General features: G+C 35.7%; 1 protein-coding gene across 1 annotated transcript in view; it reads left to right on the top strand.

Annotated features, from left to right (window-relative positions):
* Positions 1 to 9295: 9295 nt before the first annotated feature.
* ENTHD1 (ENTH domain containing 1) overlaps positions 9296 to 26034 on the top strand; it is a gene marked incomplete at its 5' end in the record, with an annotated part of 124427 nt that continues 107688 nt past the window's right edge. Inside the window, one exon of the mRNA XM_079140804.1 lies at positions 9296 to 9644. Coding sequence (XP_078996930.1) covers positions 9296 to 9644 — 349 coding nt within the window. The remainder of the gene's footprint in view (positions 9645 to 26034) is intronic.

Genomic DNA, 26034 nt, shown 5'->3' with positions numbered 1-26034 from the left:
AGAAATGCATTAGATTTATGTGTATTGATTTTATATCCTGTTACTTTGCTGAATTCATTTATTAGTTCTTGAAGTTTCCTGGTAGAGTTCTTTGGATCTTCTAAATACAGAATCATGTCACAGGTAAATAGTGATAGCTTGAGTTCTTCTTTTACTATTTGTATCCCTTTAATTTCTTTGGTCTATTGATCTGGCTAGTGTTTCAAGGATGATGTTAAACAGAAGTGATGAAAGAGGGCATCCCTGTCTTGTTCGAGTTTTTAGAGGGAATGCTTTCAGTTTTTCTCCATTGAGAATGATGTTGGTGGTGGGTTTAGCACAGATAGCCTTTACAATGTAACAAAATAGGTAAACCCTTAGCCACACTAATGAGGAGAGAGGAAATTCAAATTATTAAAATTCATGGAAAAAGGAAATATCATGACAGACATCACTGAAATACATAACATAAAATTAGAAGCTACTTTGAAAATCTATACTCCAATAAAATATAAAATCTCAAAGACATAGACAAATTTTTAGAGACATATGATCCTCCCAAACTGAATCAGGAGGACATACGCAATTTAAACAAATCAATTTCAAGGAATGAAATAGAGGAAGCCATCAAAAGCCTACCAACCAAGAAAAGACTGGGACCTGATGGATTCTCAGTTGAGTTCAAAGACTTTCAAAGAACTTATGCCAGCATTCCTCAAGTATTCCATGAAATAGAGAAGGAGGGAACCCTTCCAAACTCATTTTATGATGCTAGTATCATCTTGATACCAAAACCAGACAAAGACACATCAAGGAAAGAAAACTTTAGACCAATATCTCTGATGAACATAGATGAAAAATCCTTTAAAAATTCTGTCAAATTGCATACAGAAACATATTTAAAAAGATAGTGCACCATGATCAAGAAGGGTTCATCCCAGAGGTGCGAGGTTGGTTAAACATCTGGAAGTCAATAAATATAATACATCACATCAACAGACTTAAGGTGCTGAAAAAGCATTTGATAAAATACAGCACCCTTCATGCTCAAAACTCTAGGGAATAAAAGACAGAGACAAAACAGGGATAGGTGGAAGGGTCTTGAAAGCTATGGGACTGGATAATGCAACTGGGGGAATGAGTGTAAACAGAGAAGACAAGAATTTGGAAAACAGACCCATCCAAAGTTGAGAGGGCACAGAACTGAGAAGAAATGAGCTCAGGAGATCAGAAGTGGTGTCCTGAAAATCAAGTAAAGCAAACTTTGTTCACTTCTATAAAACTCTAAGTTCAGAAAATTAAAGGGAAAAAAACACCAAGAAAATTATTATCACAGAATCATATTTGTATCTGGTCAATGCTACAGCAATGCAAAAACTGTGCCCCCAAATGGAGGAAAGCAGATAAGAAGGACCCCTTACATAATGACTTTAACAGGGTTGATTCTACTACCTCTGCTGAGGCTAACCAACTCCTTTGCTATTCCTGTCCTTCCACCCTGTTGGGACTGCGATCTCTGATCTGTCCCATCTCCTGTTTCCATCTGTCCGTTCAATCACCTTCTATGTGCTGACTACTCTTACGTCTGATTCCCAAGTCTGTGAACCTAGATCCAAGCCCTCCCCTTGGTTCCAGTTTTCTCTGCTCTCCTGTCTTCTGGGAATCTTCAATGCCCCCCATACTAGTCTCCTCATATTCAACATATATACAACAGAATTCACCATCTTTCCTGTTAAATGTGTGCCTCAGACCACGCTCCTAAGCTGATTAACAATCATTTCCAGTCACTCTTGGAGCGAGAGTCACTATGGACTTTTCCTTCTCCCTTATTCCCACATGTATTTGGAATCAAGTCCAGTAACTTCTACTTTTAACATTACATGTAAAAGTATATGAGTCAAAGGAAGTGAGAAGAATGGAATGTCATGCTATACCCATTACACTGGTCCCCTGTAAATGGTGGACATGTTCCAAGACACCAATTGGATGCCTGAAGCTGTGGATAGCACCAAACTCTATATATCCTATGTTTTTTCATATACATATACGTATCTATGGTAAATTTATAAATTAGGCACACTAAGAGGTTTACAACAGTAACTATTAATAGCATATTATAATATACTATAATAAAAGTAATGTGAATATGGCCTCTCTCTCAAAATATTGTACTGTGCTCACCTTCTTATTCTTGTGATGATGTGAGATGATACAATGCCTACATGATGAAATGAAGTGAATGACCTAGGCATTGTGACATAGCCTCAGGTTACTATGAAGGGTTACTGGAACATAAGCACTGTAATAGCACAACAGTTCATCTGATAATCAACAGAGCTACTAAATGACTCATGGACAGGTCGCACATACAGCATGCATACGCTGGTAAAGGGACGTTTTATGTCCCAGGTGGGATGGAGTGGGATGGTGAGAGATTTCATCATGCTATCAGAATGGCACACAATTTAAAATTTGCATTGTTTATTTTTGGAATTTTCCATTTCATATTTTTGGACCACAGTTGACTGTGAGTGACTAAAACTACTGAATTTGAAACTGTGGATAACAGGGGACTTCTGTACTGTTTTAGTTCAGCCTTCAACACTTGACTTTATTGCCAGAACTCTTATAACATTCTGTTCTTCTTCCAATTCCTCTGTTCTGCTTCCAATCTATTTTTCAAACATGAAGAAATTCATTCTAAAAAGGTAAAATGGGTTTAAAAAGAAAAAAAATTGGAATCCCTGACCTCAAAATAAAATAGGTAGAATTGTGACTAAGAATGTCAACAGAATTCAAAATCAAGGACCAAAGATTGGTCTTTCAAACAGGGGAAAGAGCACAGAATTGGACACAGGAGATTTGGGTTGAAGTTCCAATGAAATCACTTGCTTGTTAAACATTCAGAGCAATTCTTATAACCTGTTTATTCTTACAAACAGTTCAATCTCATCTCCTCCAGGAAGACTTTTCAGACTATGCCTGCCTTTATCATGACAGTTTATTTAAACTTGCTGATTTCTCCCTGTTTACACTATTAGATTATTAGACTATAACTTCCTTACAACCTCATGGCTAACTATAGTGACTAGCACATACAAGGGCTCAGTAATGTAGAATGAATGCACATTTCTCTACACCCAGTTTCCTATCTGTAGAATGGGATAACAATGCCTATGTTTCAGTACTCCTTTGAAATTTAAATAAGATATAAAAAATCTTTATAGACTGTAACTCAAAGTACAAAATACTTGTTGTTTGTCCCCCACTAATTTATTGCATAAAATCCAAATACGTTAGCATGGCATTGAAAGCCCTAAACAATCTGTTTCCTAGGCCACCATTTCATCATGCCTCTGGCTACTACCTCCATTACTCTGTATTATAACCAGCTATATAATATTTCGAATACACCAACTTCTTTCACACCTTTAATTTTATATTGTACTTACCTGTCTGCATCTCAGTGTCAATAATGTTGGCCATTATTATATCACAACTCAATTACTAGAAGATAAACATGTTATTTTTGATTATTAAGCATTTTCCTATCCTCTAACTCTTTCCATCCCATCCTAATCAACATTCCACTCAGTCACTAATGTGTTTTAAAACATGGGCTTGATGATATTTCCAATGCCTACTGGATAAAATCACCTAGTAGCATGGGCAAGATTTTTCAAGATCTGACTTCCCTCTGCCACTTCATCTCCTTCCACTCTTCCACTGATAGCTTTGAGACAGGCATACTAACTACGGTACTTAGAGTTTTATGGAGATAATAGGCTCTCTCAGCTTTCAGGCCTTTACGTGTGATGTGTCCTTCGCCTCTAATGTTCTCTTCTACTTTGTCTAGCCAGTGAACTCCCTGTCATCCTTTAAGATTCAATTCAGATGTAAACTCTTCCATGAAACCTGCCCTTAGATAATCCTTGGCAGAATGAGTGGCTCTCTCCTCTCTTATTATGCTATACAAATCTCATCACCATTTTGGGGGAGGGTGCCTGTCACCTCCAGTAGCCTGTGAACTCATCCAGCATAGGCTGTGTTCTTTCGCTGGCCCCTCGCTGCCTGGCGGGAAGTGGGCGCTCCCAGCAGATGAGCTGAACGGATCGAGGACCACCCCGGTGCTGAGCCAAGTCCTCTGCCCTCGGAGGTTCCCCGGGGTCGTCCTCGTTCACCCGCAGCGCTTCGCTTCTGTACAATGCTTTGTCCTTGAGGTGGCCATCGGGTGCTGGTTGGGTGACGTTTCTGGTCAGTTAAAATCTCACCCGTCACACAAACTGTAAAACTTCAGTTTTCAGAAGGAGAATTAGGGCAGGGCCACAGCCCAGCAGATTGTGAAGCCATCCGCTTCCCTACCCCTTGACAGCCTCCAGCAGGAGCACTTCAGCCTGCGCCATCCATCGCCCTCTAGGCCTGGACTAGGCGGCACCGGAAGTGAGGAGGAGCCAGAAGTGAGGAGCCGGAAGTGGGGAGGCGGAAGTGGGCTTGGGCCAGGTGGGAGGAGGTAGAGTAACCCGAGGGACCTCAGGGTTTGAATTTGAGCGGGAAAAGGCTTGGCTGGCACCTTCCCCTCAGGTAATGGGCGGAGCAGGCGTGGGGTGGAGGGCCCAGGCCTCCTTCCCGCCCACATTCCCTGCCGGCGGCCCGGCTCGGGAGCACCCCAGGCTCCCAGGCTGCCTTCGTGTGAGGCAGGGCCCCTGCCGTGGGTGGCCATGTGGCCCTCTGCCTCTAGAAGGTTCCCGGTGGCCCAGACTCCCCTCTGCAGGAAACCGTGCCCCAGCATTTGAAGGTGGCTGGAATGGCGAGCCAGGGCCCCGCACGGGGCCTACTGGTACACAGTGGTCATTCCGAAACGATGGCTGGGTCTACAGGAAGTCAATTCTCTCTTGGCCTCTACCCTCTGTTTTTCAAAATTTCTTTCCCAGACATCTCCTTTCTTCTTGTCTACAGCTCTGTGGATTATTCCTTAAGCTGAAGATGAGGGAATAGACCTAGAAACGTTAAGCCTTAATTAGGAAATGGCAGAGCAAGACCCCAGAACCATGCTTTTGAATTCTAATTAAAGTAGGGAGATGAGGCATGTGAAGCCCATGTGTCGCTGTTTACTCCAGTGGGCAGGGACAGGTCTTGTGCACCAATTTTCCTGTTAATCCCTTTCTTAGGATGGAATCTGCCCCATGGCAAGCCACGGTAAATTATTAAGTGAATTAATGAAACATATATAGTTCTCAAAGAAGTTAGTTTCTCTGCCTGTTGCAGTGTTTTTTCTTTTCTTTTCTTCCCATCGAAGTAGTAACACCTCCTAATGCAATGATATTCTCTGTGATTGTTCTCCTTTACTCTTGGACAGAGATTGCTTCCTCCTGAGTCAAACTCAAATCTGTAGGCAGAACGGGTGCAAACAAGAGCTGCTCTCTCCTAGCACTACCCTGAATGAATCGTTCCAGCGATGCCTCTGGGCATTCAGCCTCTTACTTGCTATTGTCATTATTGTTCTAAGTCTTTGGATAGTCCATTGAGCTTCCAATCCTGTATACCCAATTCTGAAATCCAGAAAGTTTGAAAACAGACCCCCCCCACTCACTTGACAGTAAAATCTGAACTGAAGTGAGACCATTTAGTCTGTATTCCAAACATTTAACATGTTTTTGTTGCAGGTATGTTGATTTATTTACTGTTCAGAGCAGCCCCACACCTTACTGTGGGTATCATGTTAAGTATGATATAGGTTACCATTAAAAGAAATTGAATTTCACAGCTCACCTGGCCTCAAAGGATTTAGATAAGAGATCGTGGACCAATAGTTTAATGTTACCTGATAAAAAATTTCCTGTTAATGATTCAGGTAAAGTGGAGGAAGGAAACAGCATTGTGCAAGTGGGCAGAATGAAAAGAAAACTAAGAGACCTTTTCTACCTCATCATTTGTTTCCTTTAGAATTATTTAGGGGAGAAAGTTCCTTAACCAAACAGTAAGACTTTTGAGCCCAGGGATCATGTTTTATGTTATCCACAAAGCTGTATAAGTGATAGGATCTCAAGGAATATTTGATTGACTTGAAAATACTTGCCTCAAATTTTAGAATGAAATATGGACCATTACAAGAGCTATATTTTATTTTTTAAATGTTATGTTTAAAATTTCAAGCTGTAGATGATTGCATGTTTATCCAAAAGCAGAATAATTCAGTAATTTGGCCATTCTCTCATGACAAATTTCTTGAGTACCTACATATTTCTGTGGCTAGGTGTCTGGTATCTCTAGGATTAAAATGGTAAATAAGAAAGTAAAGGTCCCTGCTCTCAAGCAGCTTCTAGTCTGGTGGTGAAGAAAGGCAAATAACAAATAGGTAAGTACAAATCATTCTAACTGCCATGAAGGAAATTAACCTGGTGCTAAAGAGTGTAATAGGGTGACCTACATTAGTGAGGTCAATGAAGGCCTCTCAGAGGAGATGACACAGATTTGTGACGTGAAATTCCTCCTTCCCACTATTTCTCAACATTATAATGATATGAGTAGCCAGACAACTGAGAATCAAATATAGAAATTTGCCTTCTTGCCACTAATTATGACTCAGATGTTATCATTATACAATCATCTGATGCTTAATGATATGGACACTTACTGGGAAATAACACCATTAAGTGATTTTGTCACTGCATAGATACCATAGGATGTACTTTTAAGTGGATACAGTGTCACTAGGTGAGTTAATCTTGTGGGACCGTGGTCATATATGCAGTTCATCATTAACTGAAACATCATACAGCACATGACTAATTATAATCTCAAGGTTATTTGATGATATGAGTTAATAGCATTTGTCTATAGTCATGTGTCTAAAACAGAATCAACTGACATCATTTACAACTGACACCAATTAGTTAAATTTCTTCTTCGCCTGAAATGACACCAGTAGCTTGGTGGTGTCTTATATATTCTGTGTTCATGTCAGTGCACATAAGTAAGTGATATTAATTTACTGATCCAGACTTTCTTTCTTTGTGGTTTTTCTAATGGTTGGGAGGATATCTGATTATGGTATAGTGTCATGCACATCTGTTTTAAACTTCTACTTTGGATTATAAGCCTATTATTTTGATATTTTTCTGGGGCAGAAAATCTATTTAAGAAAGCACTTCAAAGAACTTAAGAATGCAGATTAGAGAATATAAGAAAACCTAAAAATTAGGATTGTCCCAAAATGTAGACAGGTATCTATAAAAAGAGATTTTAACAGCTGTTGTCCACTTCTAGCAAGTTATGTTTCTAACAGTTTCTTTTTAATAGACTTGTGAAGAAACGGATCAATATTTGTTTCTCTAAGCCAGTGTCATAGTGCATCTCTGCATTGAGTGAGTTTGGTAGAGGGGAAAAAGGAACAGTAGAAATTGAAAATGTTAATAGCTTATTTTTGCTTGTTTATTTTTGGTACTTGGGATCAAACCTAGGGGCACTTTATCACTGAGCTATATCTCCAGTCCTTTTTATTTTGAGACAGGGTCTCACTAAGTTGCCAATGCTGGCCTTGAACTTGTGGTCCTCCTGCCTCAGCCACCCAGGTTGCTCGTATTATAGGTGTATGCCACTGCATCCTGCTTTAATAGCTTATTGGAACATTATAAATCAGGTTTTTGCTGCAGGAGAGAGTTCAATAAAAATTCCTTTATTAAAGTGCAAACAAGTATAAATCATGAAGTTGCAGAAACATTTATGTTTTTCTTCCTAGGGTTGATGGTAGTCTCTTTCCAAGAAATCTTAAGTAAACCAATAACCTTTTCTATCTTGCTTGTTTGAGGTTGTGTTGTATTTTTACAAAAATAAAAAGATTATCTCCTCTTTAAAAAAGAAATGATAGTTCATTTAGGATGCTTCTGAAAATTTATGCCTGCCTTCAATATACAGAAATTAATCAGGCCTAGCTAGTAACTACAAAGGTCAAGAGAGGGAAATAAAACTAAAAATAACAAATGTTCATTATGGATTTTAGGTTTTTTTTCTTTTGTATGTCTGCAGTTTCTCAAATAAAATATCATTATAGATCATCTAGACTTCCTTGGGACTGTTTGCTCATCAGGGCTTGAAATCAATTCGGCACACTATATTGGTAGCTATCAGTGGTAAATCACTGGAGACATTGCAAACTAACTGACTCACCTTAATGCAGAATAATGAAAGAGGAAAGGGAATGATTTCATGCAAATTGTGAGTTGATAATTCACAAGAATCATGTAAAGTTTTGGGGCTGCATAACCCTTTTAAGTTTTTGTGTTGTTTTGAGTCAGGGTCTTGCTGTGTTGCCCAAGTTAGGCTCAAACTCATGATCCTCCTGCCTCATCCTCCCAAGTAGCTGGGACCCTTTTAAGTTTTAATGTATTTTTGCATCAACCTACATGGGGTTTTCTTTGTATGTACTTATTTTGAGATCTGTTATACACATGCTGATTACTCCAAGCTCTAAAGAAATCCTCACACTATTTTAATCTCACTGTCGACACAGTTTAGTCCTAAACCCATACTTTTTCTAAAGGTGAGTAAAGATTACTTAACCTTTTTCTCTAATTTACTATCCTTATCTAAACAAAAATGTTGGTTTCAGGGTACCGTGAATTAGCTGTGTAGTCCATTGAGGTACAAGTGTTTTGTCTTAGTAGTTGGTCTTCTTTTCTTTTAGATTAACATGAAAACAGACCATATTTATATATGATTGTAATGACTTGTAGTTCTGAACAGGATATAGTCATAGGGCTACTAGGAGATTCTTAGTTTTTACCACCATTTTAATTGTTTTCAGGACATATTTTTAAACATGACAACATATGTTAAGCAAGGAATGTCAGAGAGCAAGTACCATTTTTTTATACTCATTTGTCTACTACTCATGTAATGCTTTACAGTAATTGTATTTCTGGCCAAAGAGGTTGATTGATATTTTTCCACAAGAAAGATCACCTGTATTTCTTTAAATAACATTGTCCGGTCTCTTATGAGGGATTTTCCTGTACCTATCTTGGGAATATTTATGTGGTATACGCTCCATTGTGATTGATGTAAGTGAGGGAGCTGATTTAAAAACAACCTAAAATTTTCAGATTGGCCTGGTTTTCTGTAGAATATTTTTAAAAATACTTAACATACACATTTTTTTGTGCTTTCCTTGCAGGAAATTGATACTGTATCAACATGGAGATTAATCATTTGTATTTGGGAGCAGCAATAGTACCTGCCAAGAGTTTTATAAACCAGTAACATAGATTCCTGTTCCATTGCTCTCCTCCCCCTTTTCACCTTCAAACTTGTCCTATCTATGGCATTCAGGAGGCAAATGAAAAACTTCATGAAAAATTATTCAGATGCTGAAATAAAAGTCAGGGAAGCAACTTCTAATGACCCTTGGGGCCCCTCTAGTTCTCTGATGTTGGAAATCAGTGATTTGACTTTCAACACAATTTCTCTCTCGGAGATTATGAATATGCTATGGCAGAGACTCAGTGACCATGGGAAGAACTGGCGCCACGTGTATAAATCCCTTACCCTAATGGATTATCTCATCAAGAATGGATCAAAGAAAGTTATTCATCATTGCAGAGAGGGTTTCTGTAATCTTCAAATACTAAAAGACTTTCAACATATAGATGAAGCTGGAAAAGATCAAGGTAATAGTTAAAGAAGTTATAGTTAAATAGTTAAAGAAGCAATGTGACAGTAAAGATAAGGAGTTTGGGAGGGATCATTTTAAAACAGGAACTAGGGAAAAGTGTTTTTTTTAATTAAAAAAATTATTTTTTGTGGTTCTGGGAATTGAACCCAGAGGCACTTTACTATTGAACTATGTTCTCAGCCCTTTTTAATTTTTGAGACAGAATCTTGTTAGATTATCCATGCTGACCTCAGCCTCCTAAGAAGCTGAGATGCCTGGCATTTATTTATTTATTTATTTATTTATTTATTTATTTATTTATTTATTTAATTAATTTATTTATTTTTGTTTCGATACTGTGGATTCACCTCAGGGACACTCTATCACTGAGCTTCGTCATCCTTAGCCCTTTTTATTTTGAGAAAGGGTCTCATTAAGTTGCCCTGGGTGACCTTGAACTTGCAATCTTCTTGCCTCGGCCTCCCAAGTTTCTGGGATTACAGGCGAGTGTACTGCACCTGAAGGAAAAGTTGTTCTTAAATGTACCATTTACCTTTTCTCTAGTTAGTGGTTCTAGTTCGACTCCTCCGTGCCTTAGAGAACAACATAGCTTTTTCCAAAGGATGTGTAAAACCGATACACTTAGGTTCCTGATAAAATAATACCTCAGAAAATGAATAAAACAGAAGGCATGGCAATTTGGTATAATGATGTTACTGTAATGCATAATTATATTAGATTGGAATTTAGTCATAAATTAAGAAAAATGTTTCCAAAGATGCTGGAATCTACAAAATCCATCTAGATGGAGGTATTTATATAAATACAGAAATTTAGGTCATAAAATAATTCTTTCAGGGGTGGAAGAGAAGGTGAAATAGGGAAAGGATATATAGAATATTAAGATGATTCAGTAGTGTCTGATATTGTACTATGGCAGAAGAATCAGCATTTCCTCCCATTTAATGTAAAATTATAATTTGTGTTTAAAATGAATAATCTTATGAATCATGAAAAGATAAAATTTAGTTCAGTCTGTGTTAAGTGTGCATTTTAAAATAGATCTTTTTTTAAAGGGCAATTTGAAAAATTATGTTCTGGAAAAATTATGCAGAAAGTACAGTTTCCACATACCCTTCCCCACCCACCAATGCTTTCTCTTATTAATAACATCTTGCATTAGTATGCTGCATTTGTTACAATTGGTAAGCCAATATTGATATTATTAGCTAAAGTTCGTATTTTATGTGAGGATTCACTGTGTTATACAGTTCTGTGGGCTTTGAAAAATGTATAATGTCCTTTGTCCTACCATTCAGCATCATACAGTGTAGTTTTATTGACCTAAAAATGCCTTGTGATTCACCCATTAATCTCCGCCACTGACCCCCAGAGCCCCTGGAAACCATTGGTCTCTATAGTTTTTTTTCCAGCTGTCATAAAGTTAAATAGAATCAAAGTATGTAGCATTTTCAGATTTATTTCTTTTACTTAGCAAAATATGTACTTGATTCCTCCATGTCTTTTCATAGCTGGAGATCTCATTTCTTTTTACGCTTCCTTATAAAAACAGCTTTATTGAAATACAATTCACATACCATACTTATCACCCATTTAATGTGTATAATTACATGGTTTTGGGTATATTACATTATTTTTAAAAATCAAGACAAAAGATACATAATGTAACATTCGCCTTTTTAAGTGTGCAATTTGATGGCATTAAGTATACTCACAATGTTGTGCATCACCACTATTTTCAAAACTTTTTTATAGCCTTAAACAGAAACTCTATAACCTTTAAGTAATAACTCTCCATTCCCATTCCACCAAGCCTCTAATCTACTTTGTCTCTAAATTTGCCTATTCTAGGTATCTCATACAAGTGGAATTATACAGTATTTGTTCTTTTTTTATTAAAATTTTAAAATTTGTTTGTTATACATGACAATAGAATGCACTTTGATACATCATGTATAATGGAGTATAATATCTCTATTTTTTTCTTTTTCATTTGATTTATTTCATTTACCATAATGTCCTCAAGGCTCATCCATGTTGATATATCAGAACTTTATTCCTTTTATGGTTGGATAATATTCTATTGAATGTACATGCCACATTTAAAAAAATGTGTTAATTTGTTGACAAACTCTTGGGTTGTTTCTACTCTTTAGCTATTGTGAATAGTGCCTCAGTGAACACTGGAGTACAGATGTAAGTTCAAGTCCCTGCTTTCAGTTCTTTTGGGTATATACTTAGGAGTGGAATTGCTGGATCACGTATAATTCTGTGTTTAACTTTCTGAGGAACAGCTATCTTTTTCTTCAGTGGCTGTACTATCTAACAGCTATCAATAACATAAGAGGGCTCCAATTTTCCCATATTCTTGCTAACACTTATCCATTTAAAAGTTATCATCTAGTTATCCTGTTGGGTGTGAAGTATATTTCATTGTGGTTTTGATTTACATTTCCCTAAAGAATAATGATGTTGGGGATCTTTTCTTATCCTTGGCAGGCAGTTTGTATGTTGTCTTTGGAAAATGTCTTTTCAAATATTTTGCCCATTTTAAAATAGGTTGTGCTTTTATTAGAGTCCTGAAAGTTCTTTATATATTCTGGATACAAGATTGTTATCAGGCGATTTGCAAGTATCTTCTGCCATTCTGTAGGTTGTCTTTTTACTTTCTTGATGTGTCCTCTTGCACAAAAGTTACATTTCAGTGATGTCCAATTTACCTTTGGTTGCTTTTACCTTAGGTTTTGTTGATAAGAAACCATTGTCAAATCCAGGGTCATGAAGATTTATACCTGTTTTCCTTTAATAGTTCTATAGTTTTAAATCTTTCATTTAGGTCTTGAATTCCTTTTCAGTTGATTTTTCTGGATTATGTATAGTGGAGAGCCAACTTTATTCTTTTGCATGTATTGATATAACCATTGAGTTATATTGGCATGCTTGTGAAAATCAGCCAGCCATAGATGTTGGGGTTTGTTTGTATACTCTTAAGTTGCTTCACTGATCTGTGTCTATTCTTATGCCAGTACTGCACTGTTCTGATTACTGTAGCTTCGTTAAGTTTTGAAATCAAGGAATAGGAGTCCTTCAGCTTTCTTCTTTTTCAATATTATTTTGTTTATTCTTGGTCCTTTACATTTCCTTATGAAGTTTAGCATCAGCTTGTCAGTTTCTCTTGAAAAAATCAAAAGGCAGCTGGAATTTTGATTGGGATTGCATTGACTCTGTAGGCCATTTTGGGGGATATAGCCATCTTAATATGAATTTCTCCAATCCATGAATATAGTATGTCTTTCCGTTTATTTAAGTCTTCTTTCATTTCTTTCAACAGTACTGTGTAATTTTCAGTGTATGAATTCTGTTGTTTCTAAGTGTTTGATTCTTTCTGATGCTTTTTTTCTTTTCTTTCTTTTTTTTTTTTTTTGTTGTTGTTGTTGTACTGGGGATTGAACCCAGGGCCTTGTGCTTGTGAGGCAAGCACTCTATCAACTGAGCTATATCCCTAGTGCCGATGCTGTTATTAATTGAATTATTTTCCTAGTTTCATTTTCAGATGGTTTATTGCTAGTATATAGAAATACGCTGATCTACCAACTTTTGTAGGTTGATCTTGTATCCTCTTTGTCTTGTCTGTTTGTCTTGTTGGTCTTGTATCCTGACTTGTTTATTAGTTGTAATAGTTTTTTTTTTTTTTTTTTTTTGCACCTTAGGATTTACTGTGTATAAAATCATGTCATGTACAAACAGACTTACTTCTTCCTTTCCGAACTGGATGCCTCCTATTTCTTTTTCTTTCCTGTTTGCCTTGCCTGGGAATAGTGATAGCAGACATTCTTGATTTCTTCCTGCTTTTAGGAAGAAAGCTTGCAGTTATTAGAATAATTTTAGCTGTAGTTTTTCATAAATGTTCTTTATCGGGTTGAGGTTCTTATCAGGTTGAAGAAGTTTTCTTCTGTTCCTGGTTGATTTTTTTTTTAATCATGAAAGCATGTTCACTTTTGTCAAATGCTTTTTCCGCATCTGTTGAGATGATCATTTTTTTTTAAATCCCTTAATTCTATGAATATGGCATATTACATTGTTTTTTTTTTTTTTTTTTTTTTTTTTGCATGTGAACCAACCTGTGTTGCTAGCATAAATCACAGTTGGTCAAGGTGTATATTCTATTTTTAAGTGTTTATTTTAGGTCATGTTCGAGACTTAATGATGAAATAGTGAAAAAAATCTTCAAAAGTTTGATCATGTATGCTGCTTCATCCTGAAATTATAAAGGCATCAACTTTCATGAGGATTGTTTATTTTAAAAAATTAAACAAAAATTTTGCACACCTAGAAATAGGTTGAAAAAGGCCCATTCTCTCTGTAATTTATAGAGTAGCTATTTTATCACTGTACTAAGAACTTTCATGTTTTATAGAGTTGAAGGAAAGCTAGCCCCTGCTCTAAAGAGCTTATGAGCTGTTTTGAAGTTAAAATAGATAAACTTATAATTATACAGACAAACCTATTTATGCATTTATATCTTTTATGTGTACAAAGTGTGGTACAATTGGATATGTTTAAATCCAAATAAAGGTCTTTCAGATTCCCTGACAGCTTAGGACTAAAAAATAGTAAGCTGAAATACAGTGTGTTAGACTTTGTGAACACTCCTGATGATTGGTTAGTACCAAGAAAGCAAGAAAAATGTCAGCAGAAGCATGGTGTTGGTTATGAAGCATTTGTTGGTATACAATAGGTTTTCCATTCTGATCTGTGAATTTGTCTAGTGTTTCACTGATACCACACTGTCTTGACTACTGTAAATGTATAGTATGTCTTAAGTAGTGTCAACCTTCTAACTTTGTTCTTCTCCTTCAGTTATTATATTGGTTATTCTGTGCTCTTTGCCTTTCCATATAAGCTTTAGAATCAGTTTGTCGATATCCACAAAACAATTGCTGGGATTTTGACTGGAAATGGATTGAATTTATAAAGCAAATTGAAAGACATTTTGACTATGCTGAGTCTTCTTATCCATGAACATAGAACATAGAATTTCTTCGTTTAGTTTTCTTTGATTCTATTGGTGGTGATTTATTCCTTTTTTTTCTTCATGTTTTATGTTGCAACTGTGTTGATGACTGCTCTTTTGAAGAAATAGGGACTTACTCCAGTCTGCAGAATGGCTTTGTTCTGGTGGGCTGTCTGGTGCGGTCCAAGGGCAAGCTGCTGGAGTTTTCGGGTAGGTTGGCCTGGTGCCTGGGTCAGAAGATGGGCAAGTCTGGAACCTGGATCCTCAGTGTTGGACCTGTCTCCTTGGCTCTTGTGAAGGTGTTTTTCGCATGTGTGGATAATTGTCTGACTTGTTTCTGTGAGGGAACAGCACTGAAAAGTCCTGTTCTACCATCTTGCTGACATCCAGCTTTTAGTTCTTTCATTTTATTCATCAAGAGTTTTGTAGTTTTTTTTCAGATAAACTATACATATATTGCTAGCTTTATTCCTAAGTAATTCATTTTTTGAATGTTAATGTTACTGTTATTGTGTTTTTAATTTCAAATTCCAGATATTCATTGCTGGCATATAGGAAAGGGATTGGCTTTTTTTTTTTTTTTTTTTTTTTTTCGTTTTAATCTGTGTCCTACAACCCTGCTATAGTTATTTTTTTGCTCCAGGAATTTTTTAGTTCTTCTTAATTTTCTATATGTCCTCTGTATCTTGATATTGTTACATGACTTTCCTTCTTTTGTTGATGTGATGGATTATATGAATTGACTTTTGTATTTTGAACTAGCCTTGTATATCCAGGGTAAATCCTACTTGGTGATGGTATATAATTCTTTTGTATACATTTTGGGTTTGATTTGCTAATATTTTGTTGAGGATTTTAGAAATTTGTTCATGAGAGATATTGGTGTGTAGTTTTCTTTCAATGTTTTTATATTAGCTTGATGTTGGTCTCACAAGAATGAATTGGGAAATATTCCATTTCTGTCTTCTGAAAGATTGAAGAGAATTCTAAATTTTGTCCTTAAATGTTTGGTAGCATTCACCAGTAAACCCATATGAACTAGGTGCTTTCTGTTTTGGGAGGTGATTAATTATTGATTCATATTCTTTAAGAAGTATAGACCTATTCATATAATTTTATTTCTTCTTGTGTGAGTTTTAACTGATAGTATTTTTCAAATTGGTCCATTTCATCTAGGTTATCAAATTTACGAGCACAGTGTTGTTCATCTTATTCCTTTATTGGGCATTAAATTTGTCCTTTAATGCTCTTTATTGTTGTCTCCCCTTTCATTTCTTACATTAGAAATTTGTGTCTCCTTTCTTTCTTAGCCTGACTTACTGTTCTTATTGTTTTTTCAAAAGAACCAACTTTTGGTTTCATTGATTTTTCTCTTTGGGTTTCCTGTTTTCAATGTCACTGATTTCTGCTCTAATTTTTAACTTGTTTTTCTTAAATGCTTTTATTAGTGCAGTATGATTATACAGAATAGTAAGGTTTATTTTGACATAATTTGTTATTTCTTTTCTTCTGCTTGTTTTGGTTTCAATTAGCCCTTTTCTAGTTTCCTAAGGTGGAAGCTTAGGTGATTGATTTTATATTTTTTCTTACATGTGCATTCAGTGCTGTTAATTTCCTTCTCAGCCCTGCTTTGCTGCTTTCCACAAGGTTTGATAGTCGTGTCTTTATTTTTATTTTAGTTCGAAGTGTTATAAAATTTGTCTTGAGATTTTTTTTAAACCTGTATCTCATTTAGAAATGTGATGCTTAATCTCCAAATGTTTTGGGATTTTTCCAGCTATCTTTCTCTTATTGATTTCTGGTTTCATTCTGTTGTGGTCTGAAAGCAGACATTGTATGCTTTTCTGTTCTTTGTTAAGGCATTTTTTATGACTCATAATGTGGTCTATCAGGGTGAATGTTCCACTTAAGTATGAGAAGGATGTGTAATCTGCTATTGGACGAAGTAGTCTGTAACTGCCTATATATCCAGTTGATTGCTGATGGTGAGTTCAACTATGTCTTCACTGATTTCTGCCTGTTTGATTTGTACATTTCTGATAGAGGGGTATTGAAGTCTCCAATTATAATAGTGTATACCTCTATTTTTCTTTTCAGTTTCATCAGTTTTTGCCTTGTAGATTTTGATGTATTCTTGTTAGGCGAATACACATTAAGGATTGCTATGTCTTCCTGGAGAATTGCCCACTTTATTATTATTTAATGCTCCTCTTCGTTCCTGATAACTTTTCTTGGTCTGATGTCTATTGTGTCTAAAATTAATGTAACTACTCCTACTTTATTTGATTAGTGTTTGCCTGGTATCACCTTTTCTACTCATTTACTTTTAATCTCATTGTATCTTTATATTAAAATGGGTTTCTTATAAACACCATATAGTTGGATCTCATTTCTTGGCCCAGTGGGACCATTTTTGTCTTTTAATATCTAGACACAGCCAGCAAAGCTGGACCCGTTTCTTTTATCTTAGGTAGTGCCCTGCATTTTCAGCTCACCCTATATTACCCCAGAAGGTTCTGGCCCAGTTAATATTCCTGAATCTTACTGACATTAGTTGGTAGTATGACATTCCCCCTGGTGTGGTGACAGTGTCTGCATGAACCTTCGTTATGGCTCATTTATGAACATGTTTATATTCCTTTGTGTTATGGTCTAGACATGAGGTGTTCCCCAAAAGCTAATGTGTGAAATGATGCAGGAATGTTCAGAGGAGGAATGATAAGAGTATGAGAGCTGTGATCTAATCAGTGGATTGATCTATTTGATGGATTAATAATTTGATGGATTAATGGATGGTAACTGTAAGCAGGTAGGATGTCATTGAGGAAGTAGGTCACTGTGTGCATGCCCTTGGGGATTATATTATCCTGGCTCCTTACACTGAAGCTTTCTCTGCTTCCTGGATGTCATTAACTGAGCAGCTTTCCTCTGCCACTCCCTTCTTGTCATGACATTCTCCCTCACCTTTGGCCCAAAGCTATGTAGTTGGCTGACCATGGACTGAACCTCTGAAACTGTGAGCCAAAATAAACTTATTTCAGCACATTGTTTTTGTTAGGCCTTTTGGTCACAGTGACAAAAAGCTAACCTAACACACTTCGCAAAACTGAATTTCTCAGGGGCAAGAACAGTGTCCCTAGCAGTTGGTTCATTGCCTGAATGTAGACCACTCAATAACTATTTGATTAATGAATGATTAATTCCTTGATATTTTTATACCTTTAGCAAATTTATAGCAATTGAGTTTTTTGGAAAGATAAACATATAAATTTATAATTGACTAATAAAATTTCCATCTCTGCTATTTTTTTTCTTTTCTCTTTTTTTAAATTTATTTTTATTGTAAACAAATGGGATACATGTTGTTTCTGTTTGTACATGGAGTAACAGCATACCATTTGCGTAATCATACATTTACATAGGGTAATGATGTTTGATTCATTCCATTATTTTTTCCTTCCCCCCACCCCTCCCACCTCTCTTTTCCCTCTATACAGTCCCTCCTTCCTCCATTCTTGCCCCCTTCTGACCCCCCATTATGTGTCATCATCCGCTTATCAGTGAGATCATTCGTCTTTTGGATTTTTGAGATTGGCTTATCTCACTCAGTATGATATTCTCCAGTTTCATCCATTTGCCTGCAAATACCACAATTTTATTAGTCTTTATAGCTGAGTAATATTCCATTGTATATATACACCACAGTTTCTTTATCCATTCATCAGTTGAAGGACATCTAGGTTGGTTCCACAGTCTGGTTATTGTGAATTGAGCATTTATGAACATTGATGTTACTGTATCTCTGTAGTATGCTGATTTTAAGTCCTTTGGGTATAGGCCGAGGAGTGGGATAGCTGGGTCAAATGATGAGTCCATTCCAAGTTTTCTAAGGAATCTCCACACTGCTTTCCAGAGTGGCTGCACTAATTTGCAGTCCCACCAGCAATGTATGAGTGTACCTTTTCCCCCACATCCTCTCCAACACCTATTGTTGCTTGTATTCTTGATAATCGCCATTCTAATTGGGGTGAGATGGAATCTTAGTGTAGTTTTGATTTGCATTTCTCTTATTACTAAAGATGGTGAACATTTTTTCATGTGTTTGTTGATTGCTTGTAGATCTTCTTCTGTGAAGCGTCTGTTCATATCCTGAGCCCATTTGTTGACTGGGTTATTTGTATTCATGGTGTAGAGTTTTTTGAGTTCTTTATATATTCTGGAAATTAGTGCTGTATCTGAAGTATGAGTGGCAAAGATTTTCTCCCACTCTGTAGGCTCTCTCTTCACATTGCTGATACTTCCCTTTGCTGAGAGAAAGCTATTTAGTTTGAATCTATCCCAGTTGTTGATTCTTGCTTTTATTTCTTGTGCTATGGGAGTCCTGTTAAGGAAGTCTGATCCTAAGCCAACAAGTTGAAGATTTGGACCTACTCTTTCTTCTATAAGATTCAGGGTCTCTGGTCTGATTTCAAGGTCCTTGATCCATTGTGAGTTGAGTTTTGTGCAGGGTGAGAGATAGGGGTTTAGTTTCATTCCGTTGCATGTGGATTTCCAGTTTTCCCAGCACCATTTGTTGAAGAGGCTATCTTTTCTCCATTGCATATTTTTGGCACCTTTGTCTAGTATGAGAAAATTGTATTTATTTGGGTTTGTGTCCGTGTCCTCTATTCTGTACCATTGATCTACCTGTCTATTTTGGTGCCAATACCATGCCGTTTTTGTTACTATTGCTTTGTAGTATAGTTGAAGTTCTGGTATTGCAATACCCCCTGTTTCATTCTTCCTGCTAAGGACTGCTTTAGTTATTCTGGGTTTCTTATTCTTCCAGATGAATTTCATGATTGCTTGCTCTATTTCTGTAAGGTACATCATTGGGATTTTGATTGGAATTGCATTGAATCTGTGTAGCACTTTTGGTAGTATGGCCATTTTGACAATATTAATTCTGCCTATCCAAGAACATGGGAGATCTTTCCATCTTCTAAGGTCTTCCTCAATTTCTTTCTTCAGTGTTTTGTCATTTTCATTGTAGAGATCTTTTACCTCTTTGGTTAGATTGATTCCCAAGTATTTTTTTTTTTTTTAGGCTATTGCAAATGGAGTTGTTTTCCTCATTTCCCTTTCAGCTGTTCTGTCGCTTGCATATAAAAATGCTTTAGATTTATGCGTGTTGATTTTATAGCCTGCTATTTTGCTGAATTCATTGATGAGGTCTAGAAGTTTTCTGGAGGAGGTTTTTGGATCCTCTAAATATAGAATCATGTCATCAGCAAATAGTGACAGCTTAAGTTCCTCTTTTCCTATTCATATCCCTTTAATTTCTTTGGTCTGCCTAATTGCTCTGGCTAGATTTTTGAGGACAATGTTGAATAGAAGTGGTGAAAGAGGACATCCGTGTCTTGTTCCCGTTTTTAAAGGGAATGGTTTCAGTTTTTCTCCATTAAGAATGATGTTGGCCATGGGCTTAGCATAAATAGCCTTTACAATGTTCAGGTATGTTCCTACTATCCCTATTTTTTCTAGTGTATTGAGCATGAAGGGGTGTTGTATTTTGTCGAACGCTTTTTCTGCATCAATTGATATAACCATATGATTCTTATCTTTAAGTCTATTGACATGATGGTTTACATTTATTGATTTACGGATGTTAAACCATCCTTGCATTCCAGGGATGAACCCCACTTGATCGTGGTACACAATTTTCTTAATATGTTTTTGGATACGGTTTGCCAATATTTTGTTAAGGATCTTTGCATCTATATTCATCAAGAATATTGGTCTAAAATTTTCTTTCCTTGATGTGTCTTTGTCTGGTTTGGGTATGAGGGTGATATTAGCTTCATTGAATGAGTTCGGTAGGGTACCCTCCTTTTCTATTTCCTGGAATACTTTGAGAAGTATTGGAATGAGTTCTTCTTTGAAGGTCTTGTAGAACTCGGCTGAGAATCCGTCTGGTCCTGGACTTTTCTTGGATGGTAGATTTTTAATGGCTTCTTCTATTTCATTCCTTGATATTGATCTGTTTAAATTGTGTATGTCCTCCGGGTTCAGTTTGGGAGGAGCATATGTCTCTAGAAATTTGTCAATGTCTTCGGTACTTTCTATTTTGTTGGAATACAGATTTTCAAAGTAGCTTCTCATTTTGTTCTGTATCTCAGTGGTGTCTGTTGTGATATTTCCTTTTTCACCACGAATTTTAGTAATTTGAGTCTTCTCTCTCCTTCTTTTTGTTAGTGTGGCTAAGGGTTTGTCTATTTTGTTGACTTTCTCAAAGAACTAACTTTTTGTTTTGTCAATTTTTTGAATTATTTCTTTTGTTTCAATTTCATTGATTTCAGCTCTGATTTTAATTATTTCCTGTCTTCTACTACTTTTGCTGATATTCTGTTCTTCTTTTTTAGGGCTTTGAGCTGTAATGTTAGGTCATTTAGTTGTTGACTTTTCATTCTTTTCTGGAATGCGCTCCATGTAATGAATTTTCCTCTTAGTACCGCTTTCATAGTGTCCCATAGATTTTGATATGTTGTATCGTTGTTCTCATTGACCTCTAAGAATTTTTTTATCTCCTCCCTGATGTTTTTTGTTATCCATGTTTCATTCAATAGCATGTTATTTAGTCTCCAGGTGTTGGAGTTATTTCTGTTTTTTATTTTGTCATTGATTTCTATTCTCAGTCCATTATGATCTGATAGAACACAAGGCAGTATCTCTATTTTTTTTGCATTTTCTAAGGGCCTGCTTTGTGGCATAACATATGGTCTATTTTTCGAGAAGGTTCATGTGCTGCTGAGAAGAAAGTGAATCTGCTTGTTGATGGATGGAATATTCTATATATGTCTATTAAGTCTAGGTTATTGATTGTGTTATTGAGTTCTGTGGTTTCTTTGGTTGGATTTTATTTGGAAGATGTATCTATTGATGACAGTGGTGCGTTAAAATCACCAGAATTACTGTGTTGTGGTCTGTGTGATTCCTGAAATTGAGAAGGATTTGTTTGATGCACAGGGATGCACTATTGTTTGGGACATAAACATTTACTATCGTTATGTCTTCCTGATTTATGGTTCCCTTATCATCTCTGCTGTTTTTAAAAATTTTAATGTTAATAGTACCTATTGATATGTAATTTACATATTATAAAATACACAGCTCTTAAGTGTACCATTTGATTAATTTTAATCACCCATATAACTGTCACCCATATCAAGATAAAGAATATTTCCAATCATGCCATAAAGTTCCTTTATTATCCTCTCGAGTCAATTTTCCTTCCTTTACAGAGGCACCTACTTTTCTGATTTCCTTAACCATATAGATTTGTTACATTTGTTTGAAATTCATATAAATGGAAGCACATAGTATGTATTCTTTTGTTTCTGGCTTCTTTCTCTCAAATACGGCTTTTGAGAGTCATCCAAAGTATTTCTTAAATGGTGTTACCATTTTACACTCCTGCCATCAGGGTATGAGAATTTCTTGTTCACATCTTTGCCAACACTTGCTAATGCTATTCTTTTTAATTTAGCCACTTTGAATGGAGATATAATATTTCCATTTGGTCTAATTTGCATTTCCCTGAAACATTGTTGAGCACTTTTTCATGGGTTTTTTGGCTATATGGCCTGTCAGTATTTTACCTATTTTTATTTTTATTCCTTGCCACTTTATTGCTTATTTGTGGGAATTCTTTATTCATTCTGCAGATGAATTCTCTATCAGATAGATGGGTTAGAGATATTTTCTCCAATCTGCAGATTGTCTTTTTAGTCATCTAATGTGTTCTTTTTTAAGAGCGATGTTTGTAATTTTGGATGTGCGGGGTGATCTGGCTGCAATCTATTGTTACCCCCCATTGACTGCCAGGATTGATTCAACTCATCTGCTTGAAAAGGAGGGTGTCCCTCTTCCTCCCTCATTTTTTCCTGTGTGTTCCTCCTAATGTTGGCTGCTTGGTTGAAGAGGATGACTTGCCCCAGAAGAGGAGATCTCATTTCAGTCAAGGGTATGAGATTAACTGCACTCCCTTAATTACAACAGACTTGCAAGGTCGGTTTGTAGGGGGACAAAGGGTTAAAAAAAGTTTGCAGTTTTGATGCAGACTAATTTATTTCTTTTTATTGTTAATGCCTTTTGTGCCTACCCAAAGGAAGATATTCTCCTGTTTTATTCTAGACATTGTTTGCTTTTTGATTTATCTAGAATTAAGCTTTTGTGAATATTGTAATATGGTATCAAGTTGTTAGAGCATGATTAGATTTTAATAATGGAGTATTTTCATTTACATGATCTCATTTGGTCCTTAAAACACTCTTAGGAAAAAGAAGGGTATAATATCTTCCTTTATCTGTGGTTTCACTTTCCATAATTTTAGTTACCTGTGGTCAACTTTGAAAATATTAAGTAGAAAATTTCAGAAATAAACAATTCATAAAATTTTAAATAACTTTTATTGCAGTATATTGTTATGCTTTTTCTGTTTTTGTTATTAGTGCTGTTAATGTTTTACTGTGCCTCATTTATTAATTTCATTTCTTATTAGTTACTGCTGTTAATGTTTTATTGTGCTAATTTATAAATTTAATCAGGAACATATAGGATTAAATGTAGCATCTATAGAAGTTGGTACTGTCCGTGGTTTCAGGCATACACCTGGAGTGTTGGAACATTCCCCTTCGTCTAAGGGTGTCTGCCCCCTATTTGTGAGGAGGCAGACCTCAGGGAGATTTAAGTTATTTAGGTAAGGTTGCGCAATTCCTTAATGACTGAGCACAATTAGAAATATATGCCGATACTATTTAGTTGTATTCTATTAGTATAAGCAACTTCTTGTAATTGAGTCTTAAAAATATCCTAACAAAGTTTCACTGAACTACTAGAATGGACTTAACTAAAATTGTCTGAAAAATACTCAGTGAAATGTGAAAGCTTTTTCATACCCTCAATTATATTTTTACACAAATATGGTATTAAAACTAATTCAGATTCTAGGAAATGTGTGCATTATAGGCTTATGTGCTGTTTTATTCTTAATTAGATAAGTTATGAAATTATAGTTAATTTCACTTAAATAGGTCATTTTATATATATATGTACATATACATGCACATATATTACTAAAGGTATACTTTAAAAAATGGGACATATTTTAAAAAGACAAATTTTCAATGATATTATAAAAGTTATGTTAAGCTGTTTTACTAGAAGTAGTATGCATTGGCGACATTACTGCCATTTTAGCTTTGCAGTCATTGCCAGTCACCTAATTTAAAAATTAGGTACTTCCTATTTCTATTCATGACTGGTTTATTTATAACTTTATTTATGCTTCTCTGTTGTGGCCTCCAAAACTCAGGAATTGGCCCATATCAATCATGTTTCTATTTATTCACTTAAGTGAATATCTTGGACTAAGAACCTAAACCTTTAAAGCCACTGTTAAGAGCTATAAATTAAAATGTAAAAGGCAAATACTATGAAAGGTATGATGTTTATTTATATTCATATTAGGTTATAAATTATTAAAATATCATTGGGAGACCAAATTCATTTTCTCTTAGGAGAAAAGAAATCACCAGGTATTTGGTTCCTGAAAATGTTTAGATAAAGAGGGAACTATGGGGCTGGGAACGTAGCTCAGTTGGTAGAGTGCTTGCCTGTCAAGCACAAGGCCCTGGGTTCAATCTTCAGCACCACAGAAAAAGAGGGAACCATGGGTGGGAAGGAGGAATAGGAATGACTGAGATTTTATTTTTTGAGGCAACTGTAATAAATACAACACCACCTAGATATCTAGAAAAAAGGTCAAGAAAGAGAAAATATTTTAAAATGCAAAACTAAGTTACCTCAGATATTGATTAGCCATGTCAAGGCTAAAGTAAAATAATTAATGTTTGAGAGTTTCGTTGCTTTTACATGAGGGATGGGATTTGGAGAACACTGACAGTTCCTAGTCATTGTGATGCAGCAGTGAAGCACTGAAGAAAAGAATCTCACTTCAAAGTGGATCAGATTTAATTGTTTTTCTACTGCTAGTCAAACTTTTCTCATCAGAAAATCTACCTGATATGTGGTGGTAGCTTAATAAATGTAATTAATGTAGCTCATTGGTGTTGGATTGATTGATACAAGACCTCTGAGTTCAATTATAGCTTAAATGAGCAAATGTAATTTCCTGTAACAAATATATTTGTTGAACAGATAGTTTCCTTTAACAAACATATGTTACAGTTTTGGGTCCTCTTAAACCTGTGGTTATATTATTGTGTATTTAAACAAAATTTTTTACTTAAATAACTGAATATTTTAGGTAATTTTGTGTTCCTTTTAAACAAAAATGTTTGAACTGGTAATCATGATAGCAAAAAGCAAAGCATGGATTTATTTAAACTTAAATGTGACCTTCACCCAAGTGGCTAGGTTCCCCATGATATCTTTCATTTATTGTATTTACACAGATGACAGAATACAGTAAATAAAAAAGGGAGAGTGACCAGTTTAGCATTTTCAGTGCTGTGTCAACAGAGTTAGTCTCTTAAGGTTCTTGTCAAATAAAATAGCTTATAATTATGTACTAAGGCCTATCAAAGAAATTAAGGTCTACATTTTGTCAGTTTTACAGAGTCAATCTCTGCTTTCTAACTTGACTTTATGACTTTGGGAATGTTACTTCATCCCATAAACTTACTGTTCTCTTTCATAAATGGACTTAATAATTAACCATGAGGGAGGTTGTGAGGATTAGAGATATGTCTGAGAATCAGGAACCTAGCAAGGCAGGGTTAGCTAATACCATTAGTCCTTGATTCTTTTATTAGTTTGATTTCCTGGAATATATATTAATGTTGAAATAAAGCTCAGTGCAAGTATGCACTAGGAAGGTCTGCTCTGCTGTCTTAAGAGGTAAGCAGGCTCCTCTGCCATCCCTAGCATCTTGTCCACATTCCATTGTGGTACTTATCACAGTGCTATTATGATCATTGATTGACATGCTGTCTCCTTAACTGGACTGAGTGGAGGGTTAAGACTCTATTTGTGTCTCTAGTTTTTTTTACTTGGTTTGTTGGAAGTGTTGAACAAGTGTTTGCTGATTGAATAACTAACGGGCTGACTAAATGGCAAGTGTGCTGTTATAGGCCAAAGGATTGGTAGCTTTAAAAATTTTCTCTTTATCCTAAATATTCTTCTGTTTTTCCTCTAATGTTTCTAGGTATAAATTTATTTTTATTTATTTTGGAGATCATTTTTGATGTGAAGATTCATGTTGTTGCTGTAAGATTCTCAGTATTCTCTTGTCTCTCTGAATATTGCTTTTTTGTTATTGTTAATTTTCTTCTTTAAAAACTTTGAGATTAATATTGAAGCCTTGCAGTCT

Source organism: Sciurus vulgaris, assembly GCF_902686455.1.
Source record: "Sciurus vulgaris genome assembly, chromosome: 5".
Taxonomy (NCBI): Eukaryota; Metazoa; Chordata; class Mammalia; order Rodentia; family Sciuridae; genus Sciurus; species Sciurus vulgaris.
Note: the sequence above shows the minus strand (reverse complement) of the source record. Positions and strands in the feature narration are given on the sequence as shown.